General features: G+C 31.5%; 1 protein-coding gene and 1 long non-coding RNA gene across 2 annotated transcripts in view; one reads left to right on the top strand and one right to left on the bottom strand.

Annotated features, from left to right (window-relative positions):
- Positions 1-15,168, top strand: part of LOC149906375 (uncharacterized) — a 260,872-nt gene that overhangs the window by 108,999 nt on the left and 136,705 nt on the right. The gene's annotated exons all lie outside the window — the stretch shown is intronic.
- Positions 8,091-10,806, bottom strand: nero (deoxyhypusine hydroxylase nero). The gene is made up of 4 exons (XM_090104497.1): positions 10,442-10,806; positions 9,519-9,836; positions 8,931-9,120; positions 8,091-8,222 (listed from the first exon to the last, which is right to left on the bottom strand). The coding sequence occupies exons 1-4, from the start codon at positions 10,719-10,721 to the stop codon at positions 8,102-8,104; spliced, it is 909 nt and encodes a 302-aa protein (XP_089960623.1). The 5' UTR covers positions 10,722-10,806; the 3' UTR covers positions 8,091-8,101.

Genomic DNA, 15,168 nt, shown 5'->3' with positions numbered 1-15,168 from the left:
TTTGAATTGAATTCGGTAAAATATAACTAGCGCAAGTTGACCATTTTCTAACCTCTTCATGTTTTGTTTATTTTAATTCATGATTGTTTGTCATTTTAACAGATCAAACACCATAATATATTGATTTATGTGTGTTTGGCAAATAAAGCCGATAGAACTCTTATTTTATATTCAACTATTTTATAGTACACATGTTTTGTAAATTCAAATTAAGTCCTATGTTACATTTAATAAAACTACAAATTCTGCAGCGCAACTTATTATAACTCGCGCAAACACTGCCTGGATATGCCATTATATTCTTCATCCAAAATTAGCCTCAAGAGCCACTTATACAACACGTAAATTTACTTAGCCTAATATTAAACGAGATTAAAATATGTTAAAGCTGTAAACGAAGTTTCTATGTAAATATTAACCCGTTAAACCGACGTAGCGATAAAATTAATACTACCTTTGTAAGTTCAAGTTCCTTGAAAATTATGGCAATAATTAAACCAAAGTTCCTAACTTCATTCTGTTACCTTAATGTTAAGTACGGCGTTAGTGAATATATTCAATTATTGAAAAGACTTTCAGCTTGTAAAGGTCACTCTGATAAAAAAGAATATTTTGAACATCAAAATATACGCTACGGATTGAGAATATTTTTACGTTGCCAACGTTGCTGTAAATAGAATCCTCTAGTTTAGTTTGTTTTGATAAATATAGGCACGAGTTAACAGAGAAATTGTAATATTCCTCAAGAGTTCTGAATTTCTAAATTTAGAACAGTTATAATTGATGGAATTTTACAAAAAGGTTTTATTTGTTTGTAAGATACTGGATCGATAGGTACTAGTTTTTGCACACGACTGTCCGCGTTGTAGTTAAAGAGGCTAAACCCTATATACCTAAGGTATCTACTTAATAGATTTTTTGTTTTATGATAGTCCCCTTTACATCACCCGTAACAAATTGCATTCCAAACAACGACTGGCGGAATTTCCCATAACAAATGTCCATCTAACAGAAGAAACAAAAAAGGCATAAATAATAAATTCGAGCAATGCTCAATATCCGACCCCATTTTGTTGATATAATGGTATACGAAAAACACTAGATCAAATTTATTTCCCCTAACAAACCCTTACACAGAATAAGATCGTAAGGGCAATTGGTAATTTCGTAACTCTATCTACAATTAAGAAGGTCAGATCTTTATGACCTGACCTAACTTCGCGCTGTCATTATTCTTAACCTAACCCTTGAAATTAGATAGTTTAAATCACTCCTCTTGACTGTGTTAATTCCGTTTTAATTATATTCGTATGATGGTTTAGAATACCACCAAATAATATTTATTGGTCTAATTAGATCGTCAAATCGATATCATATTTAAGAATTTTTTATATTATAATAATATACTAGCTTTCCGCCAGCGACTTCGCCCGCGTAGTCAAAGTAAAACCCGCATAGTTACCGTTCCCGTGGGATTTCCGGAATAAAACCTATCCTATGTCCTTCATCGGGTCTCGAGCTATCTCTGTACCAAATTTGAAGTAAATCCATGCAGTACTTTTTGAGTTTATCCTTGACATACATACAGAAAAACAAACAAAAATTCTAAAAAGTATATTTTTGGCTTCGGTATCTATTGTAGATCACGCCCTAAGCATTATTTTCAAAAAAAATATTCATTGTACAGTTTTGAGTTTTGACTTTCGTTTTGTTTTGTTTTTATTATATGTATAGGTAGATAATAAAATACAAGATACTGACTTGTTGTCCGAAAGATTCCCAGAATGCTCATCTGTCGAACACGAAAAATCTGGTAGCAACAAAAGGACCAAAAAAAACAATTATAGTATGTATGTATTATGTTTTTTCAACACATTCAAAAAAGATCGTACACATACTAGGGGAAATGCTTCTGGATTAACGTCTATTAATCTACACCATGCGAACGAAACCTCGATTTTTGTAATTATACCTATGTACCTAATAGGTATTTTTTTATATGTAAATATTTACTTATCCTTGAGACATAGACGAGTAGGTATATACATCTTCTTATATATAAAAATGAATCGCAAAATGTGTTGGTAAGCGCATAACTCGAGAACGGCTGAACCGATTTCGATAATTCTTTTTTTATTATATTCCTTGAAGTACGAGGATGGTTTTTATGTAGAGAAAACGTAGATATGTACCACGGGCGAAGCCGGGGCGGACCGCTAGTATTAAATAAATGTTTAGTCTTTAAATTAAAAGCGCTAATAAATGATTAAACACATAATATCTACCTACGTTAAGTACATAATAAGTAAATAATCCAAATCAGAAATCCAAATAATCGTTCAATAAATATACTACGTCGAATAGCTTTAGGCGATTTTGTTTACAATATCGTCTGCCTTTATCTCATTGAAAAAATATCTTCCAATATACACAAATTCATGGTCTCCAATAAAATCAAATCTAATTTCAAAACAACGTAGAATAACAAAAACAGTAAAAGCGTAGGTATCTGCACATGTCGTTTATTTTAAAAGGAACTTTTCCCGCACACACACACAAACAGATAAACCCGGAAAACCCTTTTAATCTTTTAGCAATAACGTCGCATAGATTCGCTTTTATATTCCATTAATATGTTTGCGGAAAATAATCTTCAAAACGAATCAATCTTTCTGATGCTTTGATCAGTTTATTGTTGCAAATGAGTTTTTAGAATTAGTCGTATAGGAATAAGCAATTATTATGAGTGGAATAATGTTTATTAAATTATAAGATGCCTAATGTAAAACATAATTATAGGCGTTGGCGTTTTCTATTAAACTCAATATGTACCTTAACATGAATTGCTTCAAGAAAATGAAGTGATTCATTAGTTTTCACAAGACAAAAATGAGCAATAATATTTTCAAGAAAATGAAGTGATTCATTAGTTTTCACAAGACAAAAATGAGCAATAATATTTTCAAGAAAATGTTGTGATTCATTAGTTTTCACAAGACAAAAATGAGCAATAATATTTTATAATAATCTCCATAATCTCCATAGTCCATTCTCTCCCTGCTGTAGGAACCCTTGGAATCAAAATCGTAACCTATTCGTTTATAAGTGTTTCTATTTATTCACGAAATTGCGCGAACTTAGCAATGGCAGAAATTATATATATACTATATTACTAAGGAACAGAGCACACGATAAAAACTAATAATATTCAAAGTATGAAATATAATAAGTCTTCATAAAATGACTGAGCGTGAATAATGCCTACCTGCAAAGGTTTTTACGCTTACGGCCAAAAAATAAAACCACATTTTTTCATGCGAAATGTCTTGCGGAATATTTAAGACGTAGTAGGTATGATCGCGGCCAACGCTTTTATTAAATTCTTAAAATATTTTCAAATATTGTATGAGTATTTCCACAATCTCGAAGCTCATAAGACTTCAAAATACATTTTGAAGCCATGTTCTCGAGTGTTGAGTAGTGTTTCCGGTGCTTTTTTGTGTTTTTTAGAAGTAAAAGAGGATAAATGGACCCAAAAAGTGTGCTTCCTGTACTAAAAATTACGTAATAACAATTTGTTGCAAATTTTGGAGTCGAAAAATTTTAATTTAGAACTGCTATATGTTTTGCCAAAAACGCTACGGTACCTACCTACTTTTACTTATTTGTAAAAATACCTACGTTAGTAAATATACCCCAAATTTAAATTTTATCCTTTAACAATGCCTACGTAATACAAATATATAATCTTAAAACGATAACAATTAACATTTATTATAGAACACTGTGTATTTAAAAATATACCTATCTATACATTTACAGCTATCAAGGAACGACTTAGAAAGTCTATAAAACACTATTGCCGTTGCATTTTACATTAGATGCCAATTGGTACGGCATCTGCTTATTGTTCACTTTTCACAAACACGACACGCATTCACACCGATGTGTAACATAAATAAAATAAAATAAAAAATAAAAATAAAAAAGCCTTTCATTTCCACACACTTTGGATAGTTTTACAATATTAATTTGTGTTAGTTACAATTTGCAAAAAAAATTTTTAAAAATTTAAATTCAATTTAGACAGTTATACAAATACAAATTGTATTAGTAATGTGTTAGTATTAATTGTTGTGTTGGATCCCACATTGGGTGAAGGCCTCCTCCATCTTCCTCCACTGATGCCGGTCTTTACCGCAGGAAGCCCAGTCCTTCCCAGCTATATCAACAATGTCATCAGACCACCGTCTGATTGGTCTACCTACATTCCTCAATCCTTCCGGTCCTTTCCACAATGATGTTTCCGATGTCCAACGATGTGTAACATGTAATTATATAATTAAATTTATATAAAATTTGATTTATACTAAAAATAGCTAAAAAGACAAATTTAACCTACATAATTGTACCCATATCTTATCCTTCATTTAGAATTATTGATTGAAACCTCAAAACTGAACAAATAATCAAAATTCGTAGAATTTCGTCAGCTGCCACTAAAATAATTGAACTGATAACTGATAAGCAACTGTTCTGCCACGGAATCTATTCCAAGTATTATTCCTATATTTACTCCCAGATGTTTGTTCAATAAAACTCCATTTAATTCATACAATATGATCATCACGAAAAATAACAGAAATCGTTTTTGGAATCGACATCAGCTTATGCAATAGACAAAACCACTATTCCTCAATCGGTCTGTTACACAGGTCTGTTACGTGCGAAATGTACTAATTCACCCAATAATTACTTCCGAATCACCAAAATGAAATAAGACACAATAATTGGTAACTTCCTAGCGAATTATCGAATCATTATAGATAATAATATTCTTTACTACTAAAATTTCTTTCTTTAGCCTAGTTATATCGTTAAAGTAAAAATATAAGAATCGAACATACCTATTACTATTACGATACGGTATGAGCTCAAGCCTGGCTGACCGGCCTTGCACCGAACAAAGTTAAGACTGTCTGCTATTTCGAAGAGGGATACATATAAATAAAAGATTAGATTACAAGCAAAATCTCTCTGAATTCAAGAAATGTTCGTTGTATCGGAAAATACGCTATAAAATCGACATTTTCCATGCGCCTTAAATTGCGATCGTGAATTAAGAATAAATTTGTGTTTTGATTAAACCTATCCCTCGAATAACTTCCTGATTACATTTTCAATATTTATCTAAATTGAATTTGGGATGCCTCATTGAAAATCGGGATTTAAATTGCTAAGGCTAAATTATTCGAGTTCTCCTTTTGACAGACTCCAATAATTTCTTTAAGATTACAATTTACAATATAAAGGAGGAGATAACGAAACCTAATATGTATAATTAATAGAAGGTCTTATTTTAGAGTATTATTATAAGCGTAACAAAAAATATTTTAAAATGAACATCTTACATTTGTTTACATCCGGTTTTTCCCAATAAGTATATAAATTGACTCGATAATCCAGCACGCCTTTCATATCATTAAAACAGAAATGCTCTTATAATTCGACACATGTGACGAACATAAACCCATAAAGGTAAAAGTGCCGAAGCGTATTATTTGAAGGGATTATTTTCAACTGCTCTCAAGTCACGTCATATTAATTAGGAAAGTAATAATATTTCTCACGCATGTTCCATATTAAATTATGTGAACGTATCTTCGTGTAATGGAGTCCTGCCCCCCTAGTCAAGTGGCTTTCTGTTAGCGTAGCGTTCAATAGAATAGACTACGAATGTATGAGATTGACGTAGGCTGTAGATAAACGTATCTACAGGTTACGTCAATCTCATACATTCGTAGTCTATTCTATTGAACGCTACGCTAACAGAAAGCCACTTGACTAGGGGGGCTGAATCTTAGGTGTGACCTATTTAGAAGTATCTACGTAGCGCTAATTTCTTACGCGTATCACGTACACGGTATTAAATTTCGCTAATTATTATAAAAATGTGCGTAGGTTGTTAAATAAAAATATGTTACCTATATCTCTTTTCTGTATTTTTTTTTTGTGAAACTTCTTTAGGCGCCTTGAGAGTAAAATTTCAAGGTCGCGTCATGGCAATACCGTCTCGTCATGGAGTAATGCGACGAATTTGAGATCATTGAATCTTGCCATAGAAGTTTCACTTCTGACAGGAGTGCTCGGCACATACACTCTTTTTTTCTAATTTAACCCTTATCAATGTTAGGTACCTATTATAAGACAAAAATATGTAAATTAATATTTATCTAAAACCATTGCTCTGTATTATGCAATCTATTATCGTAGTTATTTATGATTTATAATTTGTTATTTGTTACATAAACATTTTCACGTCTGGCATTTGAATGTTGACTATAATTCTTTAAAAAATAGTATCTCCATTATCCATCCACTATTTTCTTCTACTTCGTAAACTAATTTTTTGCAGATATGCTTTAGGTATCTACACCTATTATTAAGAAATCATACGTGCCACTTGTCGTATAGTGGCATAGACGATGCACTGCTTTCAGCTGAATAAAAAACCCAAATAAAACACGATAAATCTTCAATTCTTTTATTCATAATTCAAATCATTTTTCCGCCTATTCTCTCCCACGAACGGCGTGTCATAAGTGTCAAAATACCGCCTAACTTGACGGTCACCAGTGGAGTGTTGCCATACTGCGTCTTCCAGCTCCTCAATTAATTCCATGGTGTTTGGACTGATTCTTATCTCGTGGGTGAACCCGAAGAACGATGTCTGTTCCATTTCTATAACGTTCGATCTCTACAAGTGTGAATATAATTTAGTTTTAAATAATAATATTTTGGAAGTGCTATCGTTACGATGATTTGGCATTAACGATAAGGTGGGATTGATGTGAGGTAGATATCTTAACTAAAATCTGATTAACGGTTTACCGATTTATTTATAGGAAAATTTGTTACAAGTTTAAAAATGCCATCCTTCAAGTTTTCATCGAATGAAGAATTTATCAATTTCTAACGCCACCCAAATAAATATAGAGGACCCGAATATTACAACACCCTTACGTTGCATGGAGGAAATAAATAGATAGATTTTATTTAAACTCAAGTTAGTCAAATTATTTACAATAATTATTACATACGTAACATTAAACATACATATTATATCGTCTTTCCAACATCTTTCCAACGTTTTTTTTAAATATTCAAACGTCACACGCTCATTCACACATACATCTGTTTTGAACTCTTCCTATCAACTTCTAATAATAATTTATTGTATTTCAACCCAACATTTTTATGTGAAGCTAACTTTTAAGTCCCCTTATAAGTTTGAAAAGTATAAAATCTTACCACAAACGTCATAAGCAAATAAAACATCAACAATCGAGTATACATCTCATAACATAAACAGATGCATTTCAGAACTTAAGCACAATATTTTACACTCCAATTTTATGTTACGATTACTATAAATAATATTATACACCGAATGTTATGTTCGATAATAAAAGTGTAGAAAAATTTATGAGTTTCCATTTTATTCTCATGTTCTATGTGCAAGTTTTATACCATTAATTTGCTACTTAAAGCTGTCTATTCCTATAAACTCACTTAGATACTTATACAATAAAACTTCACCAACGCAGAAGTTATTCAAGGATAATTAAAAGTTAAAGAATCATTAAAAAATTATATCCTCACTAGCTGCGTAATGCGGTTTCACCCGCGCAATTGAGTTTTTGCTTTTATCTCCTGTGGGAATTTCAGTGGGTTGGTAGTGATGTAGTTTTTCTACTACTTAATGAATTTGAATGAATATATTTTAAAGAAATTAAACAAACTACGTATATTATATACAAACTTTAATTAATAATTTACTAGTATTACTATTTATTACAACAATCTTGTTATAAAAATTCTCTTTGAGCAAAAAGTAACACATGTGCTCTATTGAAAAAAATGTTAAACAAGTAAGTACTATAAAAAATAAATTAAAGATATACATATAGGTATAAAAATACTTATCAATCAATAAATTCAATTAAAAATTGCATCATCTTTAGATAACATAGACTGGGACACTGTTACAATTTTATGAATTGTTTAAAATTAAATACTCTCTTAAAATCAAATAATATTATTAGCTCTCAACAGTCAACAATGTATTAGCATATTGGAATTCTGGGCTATTTTCATACTCCGACATATCAAGAGCGACTTCACAGCTCTCGCGAACCACTGGTCTTGGATCGTTAAGGTACCTGAAATAAAATATTTATTTTATTACACTTTATTACACAATGATACTATAATGATGTTGCAAAATAGGCGGCCCTATCACTAAGTAGCGGTCTCTGCCAGGCAACCACTAGGAGAAGGTAAAAAAAAAGCCAAAGTATTATGAAAACATTTAGATGAATTTTTAAATACGTTCATATTAATTACAACAGAAGTAAAATTTAATTCAAGATGTATAAGAGCATAGCAGTGGTGGCTTGTTCTTGAAATTCAATCACAAATTATGTTGTTCAAGATTAAACCAGCATGCTAAAATTAAATTGACTGTCATGTGAATAATATGAAGGTAGATTTGAAAATTTCTTTCAACATGGCTAAAAGATGCGGTTCAATTCCCACCTTATAATCGTATTTTATTATTACTTAAAAATAAATATTTTAGTGGTAACTATAAAATTAAAATGAATGTAACATGTTATTCACATAATAGCTGCTGCAGGAATATGTATATAATTTGATCTTAAAAAGGTTCACACAGTTGTTATAACATTCATCAGTTTTTCTCATATTAATAGTGAAGTAATTTTATGTCCCTCGACCATAGAAATTTATATATAGCAAAACATCACCCAGCATTTGAGTCTGTGCAAATTACTCTTCTTAGAAAATGATAATAATTATGAAAATATAATAAAAACAAACAACACAAAGCAATAATTAATATTAATTACCTCTGTAATACTTCAGTACACTCAGGTGTAGCAATAGAACCAAGAGCCTCAGCTGCTTCATGGCGCACCATCTCATGTTCCTGTGTGTCTTCTAGAGTCTTCTTCAAGAAGGGAATGCTACGCTCATCTTGCATTTGACCAAAGATGAAGGCGACTTCGTGCCGGAATAGAGCACTGCTTGCTTTGAAACCTGTAATGTGAAAAGGTTATTTATTAATTAATTTAAAAATTATGTTCAAATAAAAATGATGTTAAAGATTTTATTGTTTCTCTCTCTGTCTCTCTTTCTTTTGGTATGGCAATTATTTTTTAGGTCAACTATTAATGAGTAAGTACACTTTACTTATACTTACACCTTTACCAGAATATGAAAATAACTACTAAAATATAAAGATTATGTACATAATGAATCATGATGGGACTAAAAGATGTAATAGAATGTAACAGACACAATATTTATAAAATTAAACTACTTTACAAAGGTTATGTCTGAACACGTTTACTTTATGTATAGCTATAACAAGTTTAAGTAAACATTTTACATTTGGAAAGAAAAAAAGTGAATTTTATATAAAGACTATAATTTACCTTCTCCCAAAGCGTTAATACTCTCCGTAGTACCCAAGTTACGCAGACTAAACATCGCTCTGTACCTCTCAAACAAAGATTTGCTTTCGTTCAACATTGTACTCTTTAAAGTCTCTATATCCTGCTCTGTGCTTGGTGGTGCTGGATCAATTGACAAGAACTTACTCCTACTAAGATTTTCATCATTACTCTGTGACACCCAGCTCAATCTTTGTAATGCTATTTGACAGGTCTCTGCCACTTCTATAGCTGAGTCGTTCTTGTATTTCTCTAGTAACTCTATGAGGTTTGGGTCGCCGATGGCTCCGAGTGCTTCTCCTGTAATTCATAGATATTATTTAAGTTAGGGATATAATTGGATAATTTTTACAGAATAGATTATGTAAGATTTTTATTTTTTATTACATTTTGTACTTTACATTTTCTGTGTGCTTATATTTAAAGTTTCTATAAATAACATCTTATTGAGTAATTACATCACGGTCACATTAACTTGACGCATGGGCCATGGGCGAAATGACAAAATGACGACATCGAAGCCATGCGGCATGGCTTTGATGACGTTATTTTGTATCGGTAACAGAGATGCTAACCATACTGACGATTGCCAGGCGAGCTAAGGGAATGCGGGGGGAAGCAGGCGGGTTCTCGCATTCCAGCGATGCGTCAAGTTAATGTGTTATGTGACCGCGTAGTACTTACGAATATGCACTAGGAAGTAACATCACAAAAGAATTTAACGGATAATTCTATGCTACTATAATATTGATAGAAAGGCTTGTACAAATAACAATATTACTCTACAAACAGTAAATTTTGGCACCTGCAAAATGTATGTCTTTAATAAATAGCTAATTGGCATTCCACTTAGCTTATCAAGCCTTATCAAGTACGTGACAATATTTTGTTTTGATAAAACTAACCTGCTTCATGTCGTACTATTGGGTCTTGGTTTTTGTCCTCTAGAACTCCTCTGAGAATAGGTATCGCTGTTTTATCCTGCATCTGGCCTAAACAATAAGCTAATTCATGTTTTAACAACACTGACTCATCTTTGAAACACTCACTGATGCAATTTATTGCAGTTTCTCCACCAATATTTCGGAGAGTGAAAAGTGCTCTAAACCTTTCTTTCATTGGTCGGTTTGGATCGTTTAGGACCTTTCCAATATTTTGTATAGCCGTTTCAGTAAAATTTGCCATTATAATTATGTATTAAAGGGATACGTGTAGATAAATTTCAAGTTATTAAAAAACAACAGCTTACAGCGTGAACGGTGAACGTGAACTTGACATATGTGATATGGCAAATGACACTGACAAGTGACAATATTGACATTTGACAATTATTACCAACATTACGAAATATTACATAACTCAGAGGAATTAATAAGCCTATATTGCTCTGAGTGACATATAGTGCTGTTCGAAAATAAACATTCAAAAATAGATTCAACTCTGTGATTCAACTTAATAATGAAAAAAAATAGTTAATATTCAAGTTTTCATAAATTCATAATATTTTTTTTTATTATTGTAGTAATTTTCAGAATAATAAATACCCGTTCGTATTAACAATTTTGTAATTAATTATAATATTACTAGCTGTGCCGCGCGGTTTCACCCGCATTACTCCGCTCCTGTTGGTCTTAGCATGATGATATATAGCCTTTATTACTCGTGGATTATGTAGCTTCCGAATGATGAAAGAATTTTTAAAATCGGTCCAGTAGTTTATGAGCCTATACATTACAATAAAAAAAACAAACAAAGTTTTCCTCTTTATATTAGTGTAGATAAATTGGAATGTTATTTTCAAAATTACAAAGAACTTGATCAACTTTTAATTTATTAATTAACAACGACAAAATATTATAGACCGGGTGATAAAAGACAATACACGACAAGTTTGTATAGAAAAAATATGTACAATTTAGTAAAGTAGTTAGGTAATTTACTAATAAATATTTAAAAACATGAGTCAATGTCCTTATCAGTCTCTTTTGTTATAATATTTTTTAATTATTTGAGATGTGAACTGCTAACGCTGCTGTGAAATATATATACATAATAGATTTTTAGTTACTTTTTCTTTTTATAAGTTTACTGTAACAGTTAGAAGAAAAATACGGTCATAGTGCAATTTGATTAGTATAAGTTATTTTTAAACAATTAGGTAAAAAAATAACAAAATAAACAAGACGCTTCAGTCAACTAAAAATAAATAATCTTCTTAATAAGAGAGAGAATTCAAAATTAGGTTTTCCTATTATCTATACGTATTGCTGTCGCGCTATGCCTCAAGCCTCCCCCGTAGAAAAATTACGCAAATTGGACGTTCCGTAGTCCCCTGTTTTCTTCTCCAATACTGGACCGATTTAATTACTTTTTTCATAATTTAGTAGAGAAAAGTATAAGGCTATGTTCCTACGTTTTGCTTTTTTTATATAATGTTCAATAATTAGTTTTATGGAAGACGGAACATAACGGAAAATCTGTCCTATTTCTTACGTTTTGAAAGATTCATGACTTTTTTAATAATTAAGATATGACAAAAAGGTAAACGTAGGAACATGGCTAAAGTTACCATAGATTAATTAGGTATTGTAAAAAATAAATTGCTCTAGTGGGAGGAGGAGGATCCAGGGAGGAAACAGGGGACTACGTTTGTGTGGAAAAACCGCTCTTTTGTTTGCTCTTTTAATACTCAGGAACTTCTAACAATCAAACAAAACCTTGGTAAATAAACTTTTCAGTAGTGTGTTATGTAAAACCTCAATTAGAAAGATTCGTCCCTATCTTAATACATACTTAAGTTGCCCTCACTGTATTTCCAATCACCTAGTCATTTAGTCGCTCAATCTGTATTTTATTATCAAACAATATTCGTCGTTAGCTTGGTTAATTATTTGTCGGTTAGGTACTCAAATCCCGCTCAAGTTATTTTTTTTTAGTCACTCGTTTTATTATACTAATATTGTTATAACTACTTATCGTATAGAAAGAGATATCCTTTGGTAGAAGGATAGAGTAGATCAAAGAATTAGTTGCTCGAGAAACATGTTATACGCACGCGATAAAAAGATATGGCGATAGACTACTTTCGCGGACGCCTTTGCAGTTGCGGTTATCTTTTTAGAGTTTAATCAATATGAATCATATGAATAATATGTTTAATGAAATTGAATAAGAATATGATGAAATGAAATGAATTGAAATGCACAATTAATTTTTCAAAAGTTTTACCGTTATTATAATATATTCTTGGTAAAATTAAAGACCTCATCCATTATTTTTATAGTACGTATGTTTATGGGTATCGCGTATGTGTATGATAACCGGTTTATTTGTCTGTTTGTAGAGCTTTGTAGAGGATCCTATTACTTACCTATACTTAATTCTAGTATCAAGGAGGTTTTATAAAACTTTTGACTAGAAGTAAAAGAAATAATAAATAAGTAAGTCCTACCAACAACTTACGCAATATCGGGTTTTTAGGGTTCCGTAGCCAAAATGGCAAAAACGGAACCCTTATAGTTTCGTCATGTCCGTCTGTCCGTCTGTCCGTCTGTCCGTCTGTCACAGCCGATTTACTCGGAAACTATAAGTACTACAGTGATGAAATTTGATGGGAATATGTGTTGTATGAACCGCTACAAAAATATGACACTAAATAGTAAAAAAAAGAATTGGGGGTGGGGCCCCCCATACATGTAACTGAGGGATGAAATTTTTTTTTTCGATGTACATACCCGTGTGGGGTATCAATGGAAAGGTCTTTTAAAATGATATAAAGTTTTCTAAAAAACATTTTTCTTAAAGTGAACGGTTTTTGAGATATCAGCTCTCAAAGTCGTAAAAAGTATGTCCCCCCCCCTCTATTTTTATAACTACGGGGTATAAAATTCTAAAAAAAATAGAGGTGATGCATGCTAATTAACTCTTTCAACGATTTTTGGTTTGATCAAAGTATCTCTTATAGTTTTTGAGATAGGTTGATTTAACTGTAATTTATTATATTTGCCGCTACGGAACCCTTTGTGCGCGAGCCCGACTCGCACTTGGCCGGTTTTATTTATAATTACATAGACTTCCTACACGAGATATAAAAACCTTATCTAATAAAATACCTATGGGTCGAAATCTCATCAGATTAGATTTACACAATATGGTTATACAACATTTAATACATTATCTTTTTAGGGTTCCGTAGCCAAAATGGCAAAAACGGAACCCTTATAGTTTCGTCATGTCCGTCTGTCCGTCTGTCCGTCTGTCCGTCTGTCACAGCCGATTTACTCGGAAACTATAAGTACTACAGTGATGAAATTTGATGGGAATATGTGTTGTATGAACCGCTACAAAAATATGACACTAAATAGTAAAAAAAAGAATTGGGGGTGGGGCCCCCCATACATGTAACTGAGGGATGAAATTTTTTTTTTCGATGTACATACCCGTGTGGGGTATCAATGGAAAGGTCTTTTAAAATGATATAAAGTTTTCTAAAAAACATTTTTCTTAAAGTGAACGGTTTTTGAGATATCAGCTCTCAAAGTCGTAAAAAGTATGTCCCCCCCCCTCTATTTTTATAACTACGGGGTATAAAATTCTAAAAAAAATAGAGGTGATGCATGCTAATTAACTCTTTCAACGATTTTTGGTTTGATCAAAGTATCTCTTATAGTTTTTGAGATAGGTTGATTTAACTGTAATTTATTATATTTGCTGCTACGGAACCCTTTGTGCGCGAGCCCGACTCGCACTTGGCCGGTTTTTATTATATTGGATTTAGTCCTTGAATTCATACCATTTTTTATAGTTAAATTGAAGGAGAGTTCAATGTCAACAACTAATAATGAATTTGCATGGGTGCGCCTGACCTGTGTATTACGACTGACATCTTATTGACATTTACTTAGTTTTTACACTATTATTCCAACTTATTTGCTAATTTAATTAGCCGGTATAGACGAGAGTCACTATTTTACGTAATGTAATAATGTCAATATTTAGTTTCTCAAAAAAAACTGATTTTCAACCAACCTTTAACAAAGAGGAAGTTCTTAATTGTGTTTTTTTTTTGTTTTTACTTCAGACCTTACGACTTGGGTACAATTTTCATACGGTTTGTATTTAGCTTAAGATAAAATTGAATTGCGGATTAGCTTTTTTCTTCAAAATAATAATTTCATAAAATAATATAATTATATTATAGTTAGATACTTCCAAACGCAAATTAATTTACTTGTATGAACATTGCATGTTTTCAGTTTGCACGTCAAAAATCATTATCATGTCCTTTACACACACAGATATTCATTATTACAAAAATTAAACCAATTATTTATATTTAATATCTATTAAAAAAAATAGTTTGGAATATTGAAATTGACCGTATTATGTAGATATGTAAATAGTACTATGGAAAAGTCCCATACAATACTACGCAAATTATTTGCACACTAAGATATCTTTTTAATATTTATCACAAAAACTTATATAAGTAGGTACTTATATATTTACGTATATAGGCAATATCGCTTCTAATGTAAAAAGCTCATGTTACAACTACGTAATCTTCGTAATGAAAGAAAATGATTAGATAATGTATCCTACTGCTGTAGAAAATTAGGAATGTGCGATAGTC

The sequence above is a fragment of the Colias eurytheme genome, chromosome 8, assembly GCF_061535395.1.
Source record: "Colias eurytheme isolate Ceu_HAF_F1 chromosome 8, ilColEury1 Martin Lab GWU primary, whole genome shotgun sequence".
Lineage (NCBI taxonomy): Eukaryota > Metazoa > Arthropoda > Insecta > Lepidoptera > Pieridae > Colias > Colias eurytheme.
Note: the sequence above shows the minus strand (reverse complement) of the source record. Positions and strands in the feature narration are given on the sequence as shown.